The sequence below is a fragment of the Tursiops truncatus genome, chromosome 8 (assembly GCF_011762595.2).
Source record: "Tursiops truncatus isolate mTurTru1 chromosome 8, mTurTru1.mat.Y, whole genome shotgun sequence".
Classification (NCBI taxonomy): Eukaryota; Metazoa; Chordata; class Mammalia; order Artiodactyla; family Delphinidae; genus Tursiops; species Tursiops truncatus.
The window spans coordinates 103,566,061-103,587,501 of record NC_047041.1 but is presented as its reverse complement, the minus strand read 5'-3'; the positions used below and the strand labels follow the sequence as shown (position 1 = coordinate 103,587,501).

The 21,441-nt window shown below is 56.4% G+C and overlaps 1 protein-coding gene across 14 annotated transcripts in view; it reads right to left on the bottom strand.

Moving 5' to 3' along the window:
* LRP5 (LDL receptor related protein 5) overlaps positions 1–21,441 on the bottom strand; it is a 108,762-nt gene that overhangs the window by 8,620 nt on the left and 78,701 nt on the right. The window contains exons 12-21 of one of the 14 annotated variants that reach the window (XR_012333630.1): positions 19,869–20,192; positions 18,111–18,310; positions 13,225–13,433; positions 11,626–11,816; positions 10,741–10,950; positions 7,866–7,991; positions 7,379–7,452; positions 4,077–4,313; positions 2,089–2,199; positions 132–368 (exon numbers count right to left, since the gene is read on the bottom strand). Coding sequence is in view for 10 of the 14 variants with exons in the window: in XM_033861310.2 (XP_033717201.1) it covers positions 132–368; positions 2,089–2,229; positions 4,077–4,313; positions 7,866–7,991; positions 10,741–10,950; positions 11,626–11,816; positions 13,225–13,433; positions 18,111–18,310; positions 19,869–20,192 (1,875 nt within the window). In the remaining 4 variants the exon portion in view is untranslated. The other 13 variants (XM_073809279.1, XR_012333633.1, XR_012333631.1 and 10 more) reach the window with 13 other exon arrangements.

Genomic DNA, 21,441 nt, shown 5'->3' with positions numbered 1-21,441 from the left:
CCTGAGTCCCCGGGAGACGACTCAGGACACACCCCACGAGAACATCTCAGGTCAAGTCCAAAGAGCATTCCTGATCCACTCGCCCCATATCCCGCCCTGTCTGCCTCCGCACCGCCGCCCAGGGTCCTCACCTGTGAAGGGACCGTGCTGGGAGCCGCCCGGGGCGATGAAATTGAGGGGCACGTGAGGGGTCCCACTGACGTACTCATGCGGGAAGGGCCCGTTGGCCCCGGCGTAGCGCTGACACACCACGCGCTGGCACACAAAGTAGACCCCGCCCATGATGAAGAGCGAGAGGATGATGCCGATAACCGGCCCGATGGCGCTGCTGTGGGCCGGGCCGTCGTCCGAGGGCAGCTTGGTGATTTCTGCCAGAGCACGGGCAGGAAGCGACAGCGGACGTTAACCCAAAGGGAGCGGGCCTCCTGCGGGGCAGGCGCTGTGTGCCCTGGCGGGCGGCTCCCGCCCCGGCCCAGCACCCGCCGATGGAGCCGCAGCACCTTCTCCCCCTCCTCGGCCTGACTCAGCTCTGCCACGGCCCCCGGCCCCTCAGCAGCGACTCCTCCGAAGCAGCCTCCTATTCATGCCCCTGACCCGGAGCTTCTCGGCTGGAAGCAGGCGCTGGGTCCTCCCACGTCCACGTCCCTAGTCCAGCTGAGCCCGAGCCCCAGGCGGCAGGAGGGGGCGGGGCGGGGAGACGGGACCACGCGGAGGGGCGGGGCTGACCCAAGCACCCAGGGCCGGGGGGGGGCCTCCATCTGAGCCCCTCACGCCTGCCTGCCACAGAGGCCGGGAATCCTGAAGGCCCTAGGCAGGGAAAGCGTGAGAAGTGGAATGTGAAGGGCCTGGCCTCAGGGGCCCAGTCAAACCCAAAGAGCCAGGAGCCAGCTCAGGGCTGCAAAGGTTCACCCAGGGCTCCAGGGCAGGGGCACTCCTGGGGCTCGCCCCACGATCAAAGCCACCTGCGGCATGGAGGGCATGTCTGGGCTCCGGACTCAACTCTGACAAAAGGACATTCACTTTCCCATCAGGGTGGCACGTTTCCGAGAGCAATCGACAACATCCCCTCCGGCCAAAGCCCAAAGGAAAGGGAGGAGAGCTGCTGGTTCCGGTGACGAGGCCTGACTATGGATAAACATCACCCCCAACGGCTGGGGCCACGATCACATGGGAGCCTGAAGACAGACGCCGTCACACTGGACACCTGCCCAGCAGAGGCGCGGGGCTCAGACCCCTCGGGGCTCCCACTGCTACCCTCTGGCCCCCAGACCACGCTCCTGAGATGGTAGCTGAGGGGCCTGACCCGGGTTGATGTGAAGGCACAAGAGCGCTCAGTGAGTCCCTTGGGGACGCCTCCTTCTTCCCCATTCACAAGACGCCTCTATCCTGCAGGCAGAGCTCTCAGCCCCGGTCCCTCCGCAGTGAACGAAGTGGCCATATCCCCAGACACACAGACACATTCCCACTTCCTGTCTGGGAATCCAGCTCCCTTCCTGTCTGAACCAGACAGCCTTTCAAGAGCCAACGCCTCCAGGAAGCCTTCTCTGACTGCCCTGGTTTCACATTCTCTAGCCCCTACATCCCTGGCCGTACAAGCTACATCACTCAAGGGGCATGCAGCGTGTGTGTGTGTGTGTGTGTTTGTGTGTGTGTGTGTGTGTGCGCGCGTGTGTGTGCGTGTACGTGTGTGCATGGGCACACACCACTCCTCCTCAGCCAGGCAGCAGGCTGCCAGGGAATGGACTCACCCACTACTCTGTCAGGGTGATCTTGTTGACAGATGCTGCTGAGTGAGGGCTCTGGGCAGAAGCATGCTGCCTTACACTCAGGTCTGGCCTGGCACATCTATGCCTTCTCTGTGCCTCTGTCCCAGCTGAAATGCCCCTTGGCTCACAGTTTCCCCCTCCTCCTCCTCACAGCCGCCTCCACCTCCAGGAAGGCTTCCCTGACTCCCTACCGAGGCCAAATACTCCTGACCTCCCAGCCTCCTCAGTCCCCGCCACTTCCTCCCTCTAGACCCGACGGCCCTGGGACAGAACCCCAGCATAGGGCGACCCTCCAACCCCGCCCTCGGGGAAGCCAGCTCACCACACATGAGCTCGTCGGAGCCATCGACGCAGTCAGGAAAGGAATCACACTGCTGCTTGATAAGGACGCACTGGCCGCTGGCGCACCGGAACTGGTTGGGCAGGCAGACGGCTGCAAGGAGGGGCCTTGCGTTCAGAGAGGCTGGAGGGCATGATGCAGCCAGGAGCACTAAGCAGATGACCTCCACCGGGGCTCCCTGCCCCGCCCCCCCAGACCCAACAACAGAGGTCTGGGCTCCAAATACAGAGCAGACAAACGGACCCTTTCTAGGACCGGGTCGGGGCGTGGTCACAGCAAAGCCAGTCTTCACCCACCCCTCGAGGACCCCAGTTCCGAGGCCCATGCAATGCTGGGGGCGGTCTGGCAGGGAAGAGACCTCAACGACCCAGGGAGGTATTCATTCATCAGGTTCCTACCATGGGTCAGGCCCGCAAAGCACCAGGACTACCACGGCCCCTGTGCCCAGGCCCTCCCAGGTTACCAGGAAGGGGACAGCCGCTGGCTCCACAAGGAACTGGGCTCCTAGAGTGGGAGGGGCAGGGGACAGGGGATGCACCAGCAGAGCTCTGAGGGTCAGGAAGGGGGAGCACAGCGCAACCGGAAAGGCAGAGGCGGGCCACGCAAGGAGGACAAGGAAGGCTGGGTGCTGACTGCTGCCTCCCTGCTGACCTGGAAAGGGCTATGGCCCCATGAGGAAGGCATCACCCGCCCCCAGTACTTGCCGTCTAAGCTCCCCACCCGCCCTGCCCCAGGCGCCCACTCTGGAAACCAGAGACAAGGAACCCTGTCCTTGCAATAAGTGGGCAGGTCTGCTGGTAACCTAGCAGGAGAGGAGGCTTCTGAAACAGAGGGCAGAGCCCAGAGCCTCCACTAGGGCCTGCTGTCCTCCTGATGCTTCCTTTCTCCAGGAGAAACAGTCACAGCGGGAGGAGGGAGGGGACGGTCCCTAATCAGGGCTCCTGCCACCTGCTGAGATCTTGGACACAAGACTGTGCTGGGGCCAAGGATGTAAGGCAGGGCTCAGCAAACTTTTCTGTATAGAGCCAGATAGGTCTCTTTTGTAACTACTCAACTCTGCTGTTTCCGTGCAGGACCAGTCAGAGACAATATGTAAATGAATGAGCCTGACTGTGTCCCAGTAGAACTGCATTTACCAAAATAGGTGGCGATCTGGATTTGGCCCTCAGGCCGCAGCGTGCTCATCCCTGGTCTACAGTCTCCATCGAATTCAAAGGGGCTGTGAGCTGGAAAGACTTAACAACTGCGGCTTTCTAGAAACATCCGGGGAAATGACCCCCAGGCCTTCACCTTCCACAGAATGGCTGCTCACCATGAACGGGGACAGTGGACAGATAATATCTGAGTTATCCAAGAAGAGGACCGGTGGCTGTGGGGCGGCAGCTAGAACGACCCATTAACAGCTCAGTGGCAGTCATGGGGCCGTGGTGCTGACGGTGTGTGGCGGGAACCAACGGAGCAGGTCATTTTATGTAAGAAAACCTCAGAGGGAGCACAGAGATTTGTTTCACTGTCACGGTCTAAAAGGAAGATACTGCCAGCCAGCGTGGACCCAGGTTGACTACGCAAATCTCTTTGTAACTCCTGGTTCAAGGGGATACTAGAAACCACCCAGACGTAAGTGTTATCCCACAGACGGCTTGGTGGAGGACAGCACTGCCTTTTGGGATGGGGCTTAACCAGGGCGTAAACCATGCAAACCCAGCTGACTACTGGACCTAACTTCGGTCTCTGTAACGTTCTTGACTGAAGGAGGGAAGGCAAGATAGACCCTCAGTCTGCCTTCAAGCCAAAGTGCTTGGCGAGGCAGAGCGCAACAGCTCTCAGTGGGCCTGCAACTAACATTCTCCCCTCCCAAGCTGAGGGGCCACGGCAGTTTCGCTCCAGGCCAAGGCTTTATGCGTGACCTGATGGAGCCCAAGCTCCAGGAGGGCGGAGAGTGCGAGCCTAGGGGAGGGGCGGGGCCTCACCGTCGCAGTCCGCCTCGTCCGAGCGGTCCTGGCAGTCAGCCTCACCATCACAGCGCAGCCGCAGGTCCACGCACTGGCCCCGCGCACACGGGAACTGGGCGGCCGAGCACACCGGGCAGCCCTCCTCGTCGCTCTGGTCATCACACTCCGGGAAGCCGTCGCAGCGCCAGGCCCCAGGAATGCAGTCGATCTCCCCAGTGGCGCACGCAAACTGGTCCGGGGAGCACGTAGGAGGCTCTGGGGAGGAGAGAAAGACCATCACAGGCTGCCCAGCAGGGCAAAAACTGGGCGAAACACCTCTGGGTTTCAAAGCGGGGAACACGCTCAATTCACAAGTGCTGTACCCAGTCTCCACTGCCCTGCATCTTGTCTGCGTCCCACCTCCAGCCCCCAGTGTGTGATGAAGCTGTCCGTGTGCACGGCCTGGCTACACGGGAGTGTCCACCGCACCCCCGCCGGAAATAGGAGGGTCAGAAAGTGGGTGGTCAGCACCCACACCTGTTACACATTTGGGGCAGCGGAGCCAGAACTCTGTGGGTGGCCAGCGAGCCCACAGGTATGGCGGGGGCGGGGGGCACCGGTGGAAGACCCGGGCACCTTGTTGAAGAGTGGGCTGAGGAAAGGCAGGTGGTGAGGATTCCACAGTGGGGAGCAGAGTGGATGAGGATGGGGTTCGAAGGCTCCCTGGTGGAGGGAGTCGTGGAAGGGTGGTGAGCTGGGAGGGTGAAGGACAGGAGATCTGGGGTCACCTCGTACCAGGTGGCCATGGCAAGTCACTTCCCCCTCGGGGTCAACTTCCCCAGTGCAGGCTAAGAATGGGCCAGACGCGCAATAGCACTCAGTGGCTACGCGCAGTGGCACTGTCCTGGAGGCCGAGGCGCAGGTGGGCACGGATGCCAGGGCACTGGCAGAGAGACACAGGAGGAGCCCCTTGGTCCCAGGCTGCCCCCATTTCCCAGGGGGCCCGTCATCGTCTCTCCACTCCTCGGTCTGGAAAATCACAGGAAACTGAGCCCCAGAGACTGGTCCAAACTTCGTTTTAACGTTTAGCAACAGTCCTCAATACCCTTGAAATCTGATTAAGGAAAAAGGTGTCGGGAGTTCCCTGGCGGTCCAGTGGTTAGGAGTCGGCACTGTCACTGCCGTGCCCTGGGTTCAATCCCTGGTCAGGGAACTAAGGGAGGCAAGCCACGCAGCACGGTCAAAAAAACAACAGAGCTTTCAGTTTCACAAAAGTACTGATTTCAAGATGTACTAAGCCTTTCAACATTGGGAACCCACATGCCTCCCCCATAACTGCGGGGTCCACACTGGGCTGAATAGGGATGTGAGATGGGGGAGGAGATGTGAGCAAAAATGAACACAAGGCCGCTGTTCCCACTGGGCTCGGCCACAGAGGACAGCCGGGGACAAAGGAGCCAACGACGGATGTGTGCTCACTGAGCCACCAACAGAGAACACAGGGATGCTGGCCACGGAAAGGTGCACGTGGACAGTGGCCGAGGCCCCGCTCCTGGACTCCAGCCCCCCACAGCCCAGCAGGAAGAAGAGGGTCCACGTGGGGCAGGCTCTGATTCCCCGCAGGGCCCCCAGTCCTGGCAGCAGCGGCCGGAGAGTGAGGACGGGACAGGATGGGGGTTGCACAGACCTGGGGTTGAACCCAGGCTCCCCCAGCAGCTGTGCGACCCGAGGACCCCCCAACCTCCCAGAGCCTCCGTCCCCTCGTCCCTAAAACAGAAGCAGCCACCCTCCATCACAGGCTGCTCGCGGGAGTAACGAGGCCAGCGGAGAAAGCACGCGCACACGCGTGTGTGAGCGAGTGTGTGCACGCGCGCGGTGCCTGGTTCGGTAATGTGCGCGTGCGCAGCATTGGCAGTGGCGCTGCTCTGCCGGTGCACGAGGCACGAGGGTCCATGGCACCTCCTGGGAACCTCAGTCAGCCCTTATCCTCCTGTGAGCCCCCAGAGAAGAGGCCAGGGACACAGTAAATACAGGCCTCTTAGGCCGTGAGGAAGGGCCTGGCATCCTCAAGTCTGAGGGCCGAAGCCTGGGGGCGGGTGACAGAGGGATGCGTCCTCCCCTGGGGAGGCCCAGCGCTGGGGTCCCAGGGAGAGCTGAGCACTCTGTGCAGCTCTCTCCCCGGCCCCGTCTCCTCCAGGGCAGCCTGGACGTCTGTGGGACCTGCACAACCACTTGGGCCCTGGGGCCGGAACTCAGAAACAAGCCACCAGGAAGCTCAGGAGGGTCAAGGTGGCCCCCACCACGGGACAGTCATGAAACATCCCCTCTGTTCTTGGCCAAGCTCTCTGGGGTTCACAGTGTGAGGTGGGGCAGGAGAAAGCTCCAGAAGGACAGGCCCATGGTCCTGCTTCCCGAGATGTGCTGAGCATATGCCGTGTGTGGGACACAGCGTGGAGGTCGTGGGGGTGAGGATGAGAAGAAAAGGGACAGGGTAAAGACCGGCCCCCAGGAGCTCAGAGGAGGAGGGAAGAAGAGAGGAACACAGAAACAGCACATCCAAGGTCACCTGGGGGACCTGCAGGAAGAGGAGAGGAAGTCCTGGGGATTGGGTTTCATCATGGTGACAATGACAATTGTTCCTTTTTATTACTACTGCCATTCTCACAACTAATAGCAGCTGGCATTCCTGTGTGCCATGTGTCAGGGACCATGCAAAGTACTCTGTTACTTAATAACAACCCCATCAAGTAAGTGCTTTCAATTTCTCTATTTCACAGAGAAGGAAGTGGAGGCTCAGAGAGGTGAGTGACCAGCCCAGGGTCACTCAGCTGGGAAGTGGCAAAGCTGGGATTTGAACCCAGGTCTGTCTGACACTGCAGCTTACATTCTTGGCCACTCCCTGTGCAACCTTAGGGAAGAAGACGATCAAGGGTAGAAGGCGGAGAAAAGACAGTACTAAAAAATTAAACAAACCCACTATTGGAGACTTCAACACCTCCATCAGTAACTGACAGCACAAACAGTCAGGAAGGATACAGACAACCTGAACAGCACTATCCATCAGCTGGATCTAACCAACATTTACTGAACACTCCACCCAGCAACATCAGATGACACATCTTCTCAGGCTCACATGGAATATTCACCAAGGTAGACCACACGCTGGGGCATAAAACATACCTGAATGAAGTTAAAAGGACAGAAATCATACAAAGCGTATGCCGTGTGTGAGACATAGCGTGGAGGTCATGGGGGTGAGCATGGGAAGAAAAGGGACGGGGTGAACACCGGCCCCCAGGAGCTCAGAGGAGGAGGGGGAGTATGCGCACATACTCGGTCACACACGCGTGTGCACGTGCTTTCTCCGCTGTCTTTGTTACTCCCATGAGGAGCCTGTGATGGAGGATGGCTGCTTCTGTTTTAGGGATGAGGAAATGGAAATTAATTCCACAAAAATTTAATGGAACTAAACTAGAAATCAATAACAGAAAGATAACTGGAAAATTCCCAACCATCTGGAAGTTACACAACACACTTCATAATAACACAAGGGCCAAAGAATTATTGAGAATAATTTTAAAATATTTTAACTAACTGAAAATGAAAATGCAATTTATCAAAATTTGTGGGATGCAGCAAAACCAGTGCTTAGAGGGAAATTCATAGCCCTGAAATGCATATATTAGAAAAGAGGACAAAGAGACAGTCTGCTCAGGATACTGGATGCCACAGGGACTATGTATTAAAAGACTGTCAGGCAGCAACCTGGCAGGCAGAGAATCGGGTCCTGCTCAACGTCCCAACAGAAAGTGCTGAGGTCACACCTACCACCACAAGTCAACAGGTTCTGCAGGAGCACGAGGTGGACTGGGCATGAGCACCGTGGCGTCCCATCACCCTTGGCAATGCAGATGTGGGAACAGCCGCCATTGTCCCGGGCACAAGGGTGGGCTGCTGTGGAGAGAAAAGAGGGAGGGGGTCGGGTTCTACCTCCTACCTCAGGACTGTGGCCTGGAGGACGGAGGGGATGCATGCCGGGCAGGAACTCACAAGAACTGGCACTCCAGTAGGAGTGTGGGGGAGCCTCACACTTAATTCTTAGGGCAGCCTATGGAGTCTGTTTCTGTTGACACTGCATTCTGCAGATGAGGAAACGGAGGCCAAAAGCACTTATAGAACTTTCCTTACATCATACCCCAGCCTGTCTGCACCAGCTCCCACTGTGCCCACTACCATCATGCTACACTGCCCACCTGTGTGTCTGTCTCTCATGGTGTAGTGGGCTGAGTGGTGGCCCCCCAAAAGATATGTCCACTTCCTAATGCCTGGAATCTGTGAATGGGACCTTATTTGGGAAAAGGGTCTTTGCAAATGACGTAGTCACGTTAAGGATCTTGAGATGGGGTCTAATTCTGAATTGTCTGTGTGGTCCCTAAATGCACTGACAAATGTCCTTATAAGAGACGACATAAGAGATGAAGGCAGGGGAGAAGGTCATGTGATGACAAAGGCAGAGACTGCAATGATGCAGCCACAAGGAACACCGGCAACCACAGGAAGTGGGAGGGGCAAAGAACCATCCCCTCCTCTGCCTCCCTACCCCCACCTCCAGCCTCCAGAGGGAGCACAGCCTTGCAGACACCTTGATTTTGGATTTCTCCAGAACTGTGACAGGATACATTTCTGTTGCTTTAAGTCACCCAATTTGTGGTGACTTGTTAAAGCAGCTGCAGGAAACTAATACACATGGAAGTTAAAATAATAAGGGTGTTGAACCCTGGGAACTTGAACATTTCAATTCAATTAACTTCATGTGCCCAACACCCTGACAATGGTTAGGAGGCTGGGAGGGTGGCTGAGCTCCCTCAGGTGAGAGGAAATGGCGCAAAGCACTCTGCTCCTCACCCGGACCCCCAAAGGCAAATCATAGTTTCTCCTCCTCAACCCTGAGGATTAGGTGTTTTCAAAATGACAGAGTCACGGTTTAGAGCAGGGTCAGCAAACTTTTGCCATAAAGAATCAGAAAGCGAATAATTTTGGTTTCATGGGCTAGGCCACCTATGTAGGTGACCATGACTCCTTGTCGGCCAGCCGCAAAGCAAGGGCAGCCAGGATGACACAGACCTACGGGCTGCAGAGTGCCACCCCTGGTTTAGAGTCTAGTTGTGGGATCTTGTGGGGAGGCAGGATGGATGGCCCACGTCCCAAATCAACACGGCAGAGCTCACCCAAGGACTTCCCGCCCTCACCCAAAACGAGGAGCCTCTCCCTGTCACCCTAGACCCCACACATCAGCACTCATTAGCACCCGGCCTCCAACCTCAGATCTGCTCACTGAACGTCTCCTGGCCCTTCCAGCCGCTCGGTTCCAAGGAGCTGCCGGGCAATGAGCCTGGCTTTCTGCCGACACCAGCAGGCAGTGGGTCTCGACATTGGTGGGCTCAGCATTCACCATTCTGACCATCTGCCAGCAACAACCAGGAACCGGGACCTGGCTGAGGATGGTGTAAGGGGCCAGGTGAACGCAGGCTTTCCAACCCAGAGGCGTGGGGTGCCTCGGTTATCCGGAAGCTAGTTCCTAGTGACTTCACTTATCCAGGATCCAGCTGATTACCCACAAGGACAGAACCCACTGCCCAACAGTCAACACAGAAGTGACCGATTCAGAGGTCATGCCCCTCATCCTGAGCAGGGAGCCCAACAGAAAAAAAAATCCCAGTGGCTAAACTGTGGGCTCTGGCCTCAAATCCAAGCCCCATCAGGTTTATTGGCTAAGTGACAGGGGGAGGTAGTACCCTTTCTGAGCCCTACTTTCCTCAGCTGTAAAGTAGAATTATTGTGAAATAACACATGTAATGTAATAATATGCTGAGCACGGGACCTGGGGTGCAGAACAGTCAACACACGGTGTGGCCGAGGCAGGAGGCCAACAGTAATGGGCTGGGGTGAGGCTGGTGGGGCCAGACCGTGGGCATCACAGGACAAGGACAGTGATGGCTCTGCTCACCCAGCTGGCAGCCCAGGTGTATTTACTGAATGAAGAGAGAAAAGCGAGAAGACAGAGGGAGAGGTAGACACTTCACTCACACACACACACACACACACACACACACCCCTCCATATCCACATATACGGAGGTGGGTAGAGGAACCAGAGGTCCCAGTTACCGACGTCGTCCCTCTCCCAGGCCCCTGGGCACAGCCAGACTGTGGCAGGCAGAATCCTAAAATGCCCCCTAAATGTCCTACCCTACTCCCCAGCTGGGGAGGATGTGAGGAGCTATTATGCCTGTGGTTTTGCTGCCTTACTCAGCAGAAGGGATTTACAGATATAATTAAGGTTACTAATCAGTTGATTTGGAGTCAATCTAAAGGGAGACTCGTCTAAAACTGGGCCAGATCTAATCGCAAGCCCTTGGAAAGCGGAGTGGGTTCCAGCTGGTAGAAAAGGAAGTCAGAGAGGTTCGGTCTGTCACTGATGGGGAGAGGGCCTGAGGGTGGCCTCCAGGAGCCGAGAGTAGACTTGGCCGACAGAAAGAAAGAAAAGAGGATCTCAGTCCTACAACTCTCACATTGGCCTGTCCTCCTGCCTTATTCCAGGGGGGCAGTTCAGGGGCCGCTGTGCTCTGTGAAGAGGCCCAGCCTCCCCTCGGCGGTGTCCGCACACACCGCTGCCTGCTGCCCGCTGCCCACCCGCCACGTACAGAACTCCTCCAGGCTGATGTCCTCCACGGCGTGGATGCCGGTCAGGTGGGCGACACGGCCCTGGACTCGTGTCCGCGCATCCCCTGTGGTCTTGTCCACGCGCTCAATCATCTGCTGCTGGCGGTCGATCCAGTAGAGGTGTCTGCCCAGCACAGTCAGGCCCACGGGCTGCACGATGTTGGCATCCTCCAGGGTCAGGCGGTTGGCCCCTGCAAGAGGGAGGCGCTCCCCCTGAGTGGCGGCGGACCCCTAGAGCTCAGCCCACGCTTGCCTCGGGAGAAGGGTGGGCTGCCGGGAGCCTGGGGGACGCCGGGCTCTGGCCAGGGCTGGGGGCTGGGGCACGTTCCCTGGAATTAGGCAGATCTGAGGCCACCTCTCGGACAGCCCTGCTTCTACCTGGGCTGCCCTTTGGCCAGGGCCGTGGCCCCAGTCGCTGGCCCCCGGCAAGCACGGTGCCTCCCCTGCCCCCAGCCCACCCCAACTTCCGGAAGAAAAGCCCCTTTAAGCACTGATTCTCACTCCTCTCTGGCCCAGGGGCCTCCCGGACTGAGGCGGCCACGGCAGAGGAGCTGAGAGCATGGGCACTGGGGGCAGAGTGGTCGGACTCCTCTTCCACCCGACGCTGGGGGCCCTGCACAGCTGGCTCACCCTCTCTGAGCCTCGTCGGCCCCTGCCACCTGGGGATCACTTGGGACCCACATCCTGGAACGGGGCGGGGGCACTATACATGGTAAAGCCCCAGCCCAGTGCCTGCTCGCAGTAGGTCCCCCACAACCGTGGTGACTGGTATGCCATGACTGATGACCAGGACAGCGGGCGTCCTGGTGGCTCAGACGTGGTGGCCGCCGAGGGACCGATCCTCGGGGAGGCTCCAGGGAGCGCACCTGACAGGTCGCAGCTTTCAATGCGCTTCAGGTCGGCGTCCACCCAGAAGAGCTTGCCCAGCGTGTTGTCCACCACGAGGGCCACGGGGCGGATGAGGCCCGTGGTGAAGAGGACCTCGCGCTCGGTGCCGTCCAGGGCCGCGCGCTCTATCTTGGCTGCTCGGTCCTGCATGTTAGTGAAGTACAGGTACCTGCGAGAGAACAGCAGGTAAAGGACGGGCACTGCGTCCGCTACGTCCTCAGCCAAGCACCAGAGAGACCGGCCCCAGACCCTGCGGGCACCCAGCGGGGCTTCGGAAAGTGACCAGTCATACGACCCCAGCCTCTAGGGGCTGGATGCGGAGCTGAAAGGTCAGGCCCTGGAGGAGCTGGAAAATGTCCCCCAAGACCTCATGTCTACCTGGAACCTCGGAATATGACCTTACTTGGAAACAAGGTCTTTGCAGATGTAACTAAGTATCAAGATGAGGCCGCCCCGGTTAGGGTGGGCCCGCAACCAGTGAGAGTGGCCTCAAGAGAGAGAAGAGGCCACACGGACACAGAGAGAAGCCCACGTGAAGACGGAGGCAGAGTGGAGGGACGCGGCCACAAGCCAAGGAGCATGCGGGGCCCCCAAAGCTGAGAGGCAGGAAGCAACCTCCCCTAGAGACTCCAGTGGGAGCACGGCCCTGCCACCCTTGACTTTGGCCCCTGGAACAGCGAGGGAATAGACCTCCGTGTTTCAAGCCCCCAGTCTGTGGTCACTTGAGGCAGCCCCTGGGACTAGTACACGCCCCCTCCTTTGATTCCTAAAGAACCGTCTTCAGTAACTGAGCCCCCGGGGGCTGCAGGGCTGGTACTCCCCGCTGTCCTCACAAGGAAACTGAATCCCTGGGAGGTCACGTCACCTGCCTGAGGTCACATAGGCAGTAGGTGACACAGTCGGGATTTGAACTCAGGTCTGCCTGGCGGTCCCCGGGCACAAGCTTCAGCACACAGTGCCTCGATGAGTCTGATTCCCGCCCTGAACGGCAGCCCTGCGGGTACCTGAGGTGGTCACCAGCCTCCTGCCTTCCACCCCCAAATCCTCCCCGATTGGCTTTATTTCCCAATCTCATTTCATGTGGTTTCGGCCCCCTCACCCTCCCGCCCTGGTCCTTCCCTTTGGGACCCTCCACATGTGTCAACGTGTCTCAGGTGCTCTCCCACCTACCAGAGAACCTGAGGGCCCATCAGGGAGCTTCAGGGAAGGAAGAAGCTCCCAGTCAGGTAGTGACCTCCCCTAGGCAAGTGAGTAACCCACCACCGCGTGGGACACTATGGAAGGGATGGTTGAATAGGGTTCAAGTTGGATGGGATGGTATGAAACCTATGAATCACATCCTGCCTGTGCCTCAGCAAAGCCCTCTCCCCTGCACAGGCTTTCAGTCCAGGCCATCCCTGGGCGTCTCTGCCTCCCTGCCATGCCTGGGAATGAGCTGGTGTCTCCCTGCCCCACTCCGGCTGCAGATGGGAGTGTCGGGGGTGGAAGATCCCTCCCGGCCCGAGAGGCCGGCATTCACGGGAGGGGCCCCTGGCACAGCCCAGCGGGTGCAGCACCCCACCCGCGCGGCCCCGCACCCTCGCTCGGCGTTGACGACGATGGCCCTCGGCTTGTCGCGGTCCCCGCGGAGCACCACGCCCATGGCTTCCCCGTTCAGCCGGTGGACGTTGATCGTGTCGGTGGCCTCGCACGTCCAAAACAGGGTCCGGCTGTAGACGTCCACGCTGAGGTCGTGCGGCTGCCTGTCCGGGTTCTGGCTTTGGCTCGGAGAGGTCAAAACGAAGGGCTGTAGGGTGGTAAGAAACGAGCACCGGCTGAAGTCACGGTGGGGAGGGCGGAGGCCTGTGGCCGCGTGCAGAGCAAATGTCAAAAGCCCAACCGTGTCTGGGAACCTCTCCTTTCAAACCAGCTCTTGCCCACACATCTGCTTGAGAGTGAAGCTGATCCCCCCAACAGCCTCCAGGAGAGCTCTAGCCCATGGGCTCCGAAGCTGGGCCCCGCCACCAGTGACGGCACTGGACCCGGCTGCCTGGTCATCACCCCACCCGGGCTGGCCAGCCTGCGCCCGCACGTACAGAGGGACCGCCCAGCAGCTGAGCGGTCAGCCCGGGATCACAGGCCCCCGGCTCAAGACATCTTCTCACTTCTTGTTTCCTTAGACTCAGACTTTTGGATTAAGGCCCTCAAATCTTTTTTTATCTTTTTTCCTTCCCTTGGATTTTTTTTTTAACATCTTTATTGGAGTATAATTGCTTTATAATGGTGTGTTAGTTTCTGCTGTATAACAAAGTGAATCAGCTGTACGTATACATATATCCCCATATCTCCTCCCTCTTGCGTCTCCCTCCCACCCTCCCTATCCCACCCCTCTAGGTGGTCACAAAGCACCGAGCTGATCTCCCTGTGCTATGCGGCTGCTTCCCACTAGCTATCTGTTTTACATTTGGTAGTGTATAAATGTCAGTGCCACTCTCTCACTTCATCCCAGCTTACCCTTCCCCCTCCCCGTGTCCTCAAGTCCATTCTCTACATCTGCATCTTTGTTCCTGTCCTGCCCCTAGGTTCTTCGGAACCATTTTCTTTTTTTTTTTTAGATTCCATATATATGTGTTAGCATACAATATTTGTTTTTCTCTTTCTGACTTACTTCACTCTGTATGACAGTCTCTAGGTCCATCCACCTCACTACAAATAACTCAATTTCATTTCTTTTTATGGCTGAGTAATATTCCATTGTATATATGTGCCACATCTTCTTTATCCATTCATCTGTCGATGGGCACTTAGGTTGCTTCCATGTCCTGGCTATTGTAAACACAGCTGCAATGAACACTGTGGTACATGACGCCTCCTGAATCATGGTTTTCTCAGGGTACATGCCCAGTAGTGGGATTGCTGGGTCATATGGTAGTTCTGTTTTTAGTTTTTTAAGGAAACTCCATACTGTTCTCCAGAGTGAAGGCCCTCAAATCTTATTTGTTTTTTAAATTTAGGATGCCAGGACAATAGGTGTCCAGCACAGAGGTCCACCTCTCACAGCCTCTTCCCTGAGGGAGACAGGCCAGGGGTTCAAGGCCAGGTGAGGGTGCAGGGCTGCCCCGCAGCGCATACCAGGAGCCCAGGGGCAGCACGTGCCCCTCGCGGGGTCTGTTTTCCCCCTCACACTCCCTGCGGGTCTCCACCCCAAGCCTCTCCCGAGAGCGCTGCTGGACTCCATGCCGTCTACTGCCTCTCAGGGATGAACCCTGGCTTTCGGAGCCACCGACAGAGAATCCCTTTAAAGGGGACCTTGTTTCATGAACTGATGCAGGAGAAGGAGAGTGCCCAGAGCTTCCCTCACGTCCCTCACAGGCTAGAGACCGATTCCCTGGTGGATCTGGTCCCCTTGGGTTCTCAGGTGACCTGACCTGGTGCAAAGGGGCTTCCCAAGCTCCTGGGCTGCTGCCACCAACAGTTTGGATGAAAAGTTCCTCCTCTGAGAAGGGAATCATCTTTAGATGATGTTCTGATCACAGCTCATTGCAGACCCTCTTAATATACCTCTTTTCAGCAGTCAATAAAACAAGAAGTCTCCTGGTGGTCAAGAGGGGCCTTGCAGCCAAAAAGAAGCCCCCCTCCCCAGGCCTAGCCTCTTGGACTCAGCTGGAGAGGAACCACCCGCCCCCAAACACACACACAGCAGCCTCTGGTCCAGCCCTGCTGGGCAGCTGGAAGCACGTCACTCGCATCTCTGCAGGTAACAACACCCCCACCCCCAGGAGCTGTGGGCCCTAGGAGCCAGGCGTCGACTCCAGCCAGCACATTCCTTTCCCAAGAGCCACAGAGCTCTCTGGCCAAAGACCACAGCCCAGTGCAGCCGATGGCCCGGGAGTAAAGCAAGATTCCAGCTAGCCCTGGCCAGAGCCAGGCTCCCTGCGGAGGGTGGGTGTGTGGGAGCCGGGCACACGCTCATCGGAACAACCAGCTGAGAAAAAAGTGCGTGCTGTAACAACACACCACCCACGCCCCACCCCAGGCACACGGGAACGAGGAGGTAAACTCTACACGGCTGGCCGGTTCTATAAAACCCAAACTCCAATTTTACCATGAGGAACAGCACCGAGGCCGCTGCAAAAAATCTTAGCAGAATCCGATTCAACGTCACAATCCACACCCCGCCCCCTCCCCAGTACAAAGTGGTACTTAACCCAGTGGGAAAGTCTGCAGCAACAGCTCACAGGCGGATGCAAGCCCAGCGTCCACTGATGGACGGACGGATAAGCAAAATGTCTTCTATACAGACAATGGAGTGTTATTCAGTCGTACAGAGGAAGAAAATTCTGATACCTCCTATGATGTGGATGAACCTTGAGAACATTGTGCTAAGTGAAACAGGCCAGTCACAAAAGGACAAATACTGGGTAATTCTACTTATATAAAGAACTTAGTGCTGTCAGATGCAGAGAGACAGAAGGCAGGAGGGTGGGCGCCAGGGACTGGGGGGATGCGGGGATGGAGAGTTAGGGTTTAATGGGGACAGAGTTTCCTCTGGAGATGGATGGGGGTGACGGGTGTACAACAATATCAATGTACTTAATGCCATGGAGCTGCACACTTAAAAATGGTTAAAATGGCCCATTTTATGTAACGTAGATTTACCACAATAAAAGAATCAAAAATTAAATAGAAAAACGACAGCCAAGTAGATGATAATTAAGAATACCATCCTTGGAGGTGGGGTGGCACCCCTAATAACCAAAGCCACCAGAGGGTGGAGTTTAGCAAGAGACACAGGAAGGGAAATGAATATTTTCCAGATTAAGTGTTCCTAGAAGGGCTTTTTCTTCAAACTCTTCCCCCACTCCTGCTGGACACCATACAAGAATGCAAAAGGACGCCTCTCCAGGGGACTTTAAGGTAATTTGTGCCCCAGCAACTTTCTCAGCAGGAAGCCATGGTCCACCAATTAACACTCCCTGTTCTCCAAAGGACTCAAAGTGACTGTCACCTGCGCCCAGGGTGGGACGAAAGAAATCCATTCCCACCGTTTCCGCCAGGCTCTGCTCCCACAGAGATGATAATCATAGCTGCTCGGGCACAGCTGGGGCTTTACCATCAACCAAGGACACAGACGTCAAAGGACGACTTGTTAACTTTACATCGTGGGTGGATGAAGTATGTTGTCGAAAGTGAGGCCCAGTCGTACAGGTAGTACTGGCACCCGGTTCAGGGTAGGAAAGAGAAACACCTACGTTACAGACACGAAAATCTTCTGAAAATCTCCACACACGAGCATCTGCATCGCTGTTCTAACAGTATCAAGATTTCACCACGACGACATAAGCTGTCACACTGACCCCCCGATTGAGAAAGAGACCATCGGGTTTGGTAGCTTTTGTGAAAGGCGTCTTTACAAACTGGCATGACCAGCCGGGCACGTCCTACTGGAATTCTGGCCACAGTTCCCTGTCACATGGCTGGATACGCCGGGTGTGCCCCGAGGCTGCAGTGACAGTGTCCTTCCTGGCACGGGTCACAAACACCTAACACAGAAAAGGAGTCAGTTCTGCTAGACTCACGTCTGGAAAACATGTATTCGTCCCCATGCAGTGATGTATCAGGGACAGTCTGAGCAGAGAGCAGGTTTCGCATTCACTTTGCACAACTGCACCCAGGAGAAACCCTAGGCAAGTGCAGAGCACACAGCAGCACCGCACCGAGCAGGGGCCCACAAACACACATGCCTCCAGCGACCCCCAGCCCCCGGGCACTGGGAGCCACGCCATCCACGCCGGGGTCACAACGATATGTCCCATCTCAGACAACCCTCCTTCCGCGTTCCACAAAAACCCACAAGCTGCAACCTTCCGACCCCCATGTCCTCCGCCAGCTTCAGGTCTTTTCAGCGTCAAGAGCCATATCTGCTGGAGCATTTGTGTACCGAACCATTTACCATTCGAAGGACAGGGCCCCTGTATTGCCAGGTTCCTCTCTTTTTTTTTCAGTTTGTCACTGATGGCCTTTTGAGGGCTGCACACCTAGCCCCCTTTCCCCCATCAGACCCGTGGTCTGTACTGGGCGATTCTGTACAGTGCAGTGATTTTCAGACACATGTACATTGCATTATAACAGAACTGACTATCCAACTCCCCTGAAATAAAAGATAAATCTAGAATAACCGACATCAACTATCCCTGCACAGAACCACTATGGAAAGGAAAAAAAAAACCCCATGGGGTTTGACGCCCACCACTGCTACTTAAACAGCTGCAAAATCCAGTTTCTACACAGAATCACAGTCTAAGGGTCTCACACGGCTCAGCCTTATACCTGGCAATGACATAATCGGAGCCCAATCACTGTTTACCCCAAACTGTGCCCTCTTGGCACTCCCTCTGCTAAGAAAAGGGGGCGGTAGCCTGGGAGCCGCCAGTGCGAGCCCCTCGTGGAAGGGCCCCCCGCGCCCCCCCGAAAGCACACTTACCTGGGTCCCATCGTCCTTGGCTCGTTTGATGTTCTGGCGCCCATCTACCCAGTAGATGAACTTGTCCAGCGGGTCATAGTCGATGGCCTTGACGTTCCTCAGCCCGTGCAGCGGCAGGATGAGGTCTGGGCTGTGCTGGTCATCAGGGATCATTCGGCTGATAGCACACTTCTGGCTGAAGAGCAGGAAGGTGGTGGGTGCTGGAGAGAGGCAAACGGGGGCGGGCGCGCGTCAGCGTCTGGGAGCCGAACAGGGAGTGGGGCAGGGAGGACGGCCTTCCATTTTCTGGTAAAAAGTAGATTTGCGTGCGCACCTACGAGATGTACGTGGAAAAAGGCTGGAAAGACACAAAACTGGTTCTTGGGGGTGGACTATGGGTAATTTAATTCTCCATGTTACACGTCGCTGCTGTTTCCATATTTTATAAGTGTGTGTGTTATTTTAAAACTAGATATCCACTTCTTTTCAGATTATCAAGACTTAAGTCAGAGGGAGGGAAAGGTAGTGAACATCCAGCTCCCACCCATAAGTGTGTGTGATGCTCTGGTGACGGTGGGATTCGCCAGGGGCTTCTACGTGCTCCAGGGAATGGCTGAAAACCGTGTGACGTGAACAGTGACACCGGGAGGGGACACTCCTCAGGGCTGTCGGGACCCAGGATGTGTAGAGGCCACCAGCTGCAGCCACGTCAGAGTTACAGCTGGGCCACATGAATCCAAGTCACAGCCCTGGGTCTGCCGGCCTTGGGAGCCAGCACCCGAGTCACATCCCCTCTGGGCAGAGGGTGACCTGCACCTCCGCTTGACCCTTCAAGGTTATGGCCCCCAGTGGCAAGGACAACAGGACCAAAGGGAGCCCAAGAGTGGGGAATCCCAGGCTGTGGCCCCAGGCCCATCACATACCAGCCTGGGGCCTCGACCAAGCCCCTTAACCCTTCGAAGCTGTAGGTCCCTCATCCACATAATTGGGCCAAGGAAGCTCAGTCCTCTTAAGGCCCGGGGCTGCGAGAGGCTCACACAATGCCTGGATGACAGAGAGCTTTACAATCTGTCTAGCGCTGCACAGAGGCCCAGTTATAACTAGCTCTCTGCTGATGTCACAGGAGAAAAGCCTGCCAACAGGACACACCTGTTCTCCCTGCGGGCCCATGGGAAAGTCACTCTCAGGCTCTCTGAACCTCGCTTTTCTTAGAATTGAAAGTGAAAAGGCCTACCTCGTTTAGAAGGTCGGTGTGAGGATTACACCGTGGACATGGGGCCACACGCAAGGGGTCAGGGCAGGGACTCTGGAGCCAGCCTGCCTGGATCCAAACCTGGTTCAAGTCTTACCAGCTGTGTGGCCTTGGGTGGGTAACTACACATGTCTGTGCCCAGGGTCCTAGTCTGTGAAATGGGGACAGTGATACTCCCTACCCCATAGGCTGGAGGATTAAGGGCCATAAAAAGCACTTGGAACAATGCCTGGCCCTAGAAGTGGGTGCTCTCCCCCAGGGACTGTTTTTCACATCCAAAGAGCCTCCCATGCGACGTGCCCGCTGAGGGCTTGGACCATCTACTCATGTCTTGATGAAGCAACAGGTCTTCCACCCAGCCTGAGCCTCCAGGTAACATTAGGCAACATGTGCAGTGCACAACCTGCCCGACTGCCCATGTGCACCAAGGTTTCCCCAGATAAAAAGCTTCTTTCCACCTTAACCGCCAGAGTCAGACTGATGATCTAATGTGGGAGTGAGGGACAGGGGCAGAGCGAGGCACTTACGGCTGCAGTTGCGGCTACTGGGGTCCAGGGTGTAATGTGAGGCACAGCTGCAGCGGTGGCCGCTGGGGACAGCGAGGCACAGCTGCCCACACTGCCCATTGTTGTGCATGCAGTCATTGAGGCCATCCTGGCGGGAGGAGTGGAACACCAGGATGTCCATCACGAAATCCAGGTGGCCCTGGATGAGGGTGCGGTTCCGGCCACTGGTCTTGTCGGCTCGCTCAATGCTGTGCAGGTTCCAGTCTGTCCAGTAGATGTAATCACTGTACTGCGTCAGGCCGAAGGGGTGCGGGAGGTCATCGGCAATCACGACCCGTTCCTGACCTGCGTGGAGACACACGGGTACCGAGTCAGCAACGGCACCGCACGGGCGTCCTGTGGCTGAACCAGTTCAACCTGCAGCCTGGCCACTTGCGTCGGGCTCATAAAGCATGTGACCACTTTGGGAAACGAGCAGGGTCCACTGAGGCTGGATGTGCACCTGCCCTGAGGGCAGGCAATTCCCCTCTTGCAGCACAAGAGAAATGCGTGCAGCATCCACCCAAACAACACAGAAGAGAATGTGCACGGCAGCAACTATGTGTAACAGCCACAAACAGGAAACAACCCAAATGTCCGTCAATAGTAGGATGGATTAGGGACTTCCCTGGTGGCCCAGTGATTAAGACTCCGAGCACCCAATGCAGCGGGCCCAGGTTTGATCTCTGGTCAGGGAACTAGATCCCACATGCCGCAACTAAGAGCCCACATGCCACAACTAAAGATCCCGCATACCGCAACTAAGAGATCCCACGTGCCGCAACTAAGACTCAGCACAGCCAAAGTAAAAAAAAAAAAAAATAGTAGGATGAATTAAAAAATGGTAGGATCTTTGGGACCTCCCTGGTGGCTCAGTGGTTAAGCATCCACCTGCCAATGCAGGGGACGCAGGTTCGATCCCTGGTCCAGGAAGATCCCACATGCCGCAGAGCAACTAAGCCCGTGTGCCACAACCACTGAGCCTGCGCTCTACAGCCTGCGAGCCACAACTACTGAGCTGGCGTGCCACAACTACTGAAGCCCGCACACCTAGAGCCCATGCTCTGCAACAAGAGAAGCCACCGCAAGGAGAAGCCCGCGTACCCCCGCTCGCCGCAACTACAGAAAGCCTACGCGCAGCAACGAAGAGCCAACACAGCCAAAAATAAATAAATAAATTAAATGTAACTTTATAAAATAAAATAAATAAAATGTAACTTTATAAAATAAAAAAATTTTTTTAAAAAGGTAGGATCTTCATACAATGGAAATGATAAAAAAGAATAAAATGATAAAATGATAAAAAAGAATAACAACAATGTGGGCGACTTTCACTGAGTGACAGAATCCAGATGCTGAAGAGCACACTCTGTGCGGTCACAGTGATAGAAAGTTCTAGAACAGCACAGCTAGTACACACAGATAGAAGTCAGGGCAGCACTGACCCGAGGAGGCTGGTGAGATTGACTAAAAGCCTTTTGAGGGCTGGAAACTTCCCTACTTTGATCTGCGTGGGAGCTACACAGGCTATGTTGATGCCTCTGTGTATGCACAA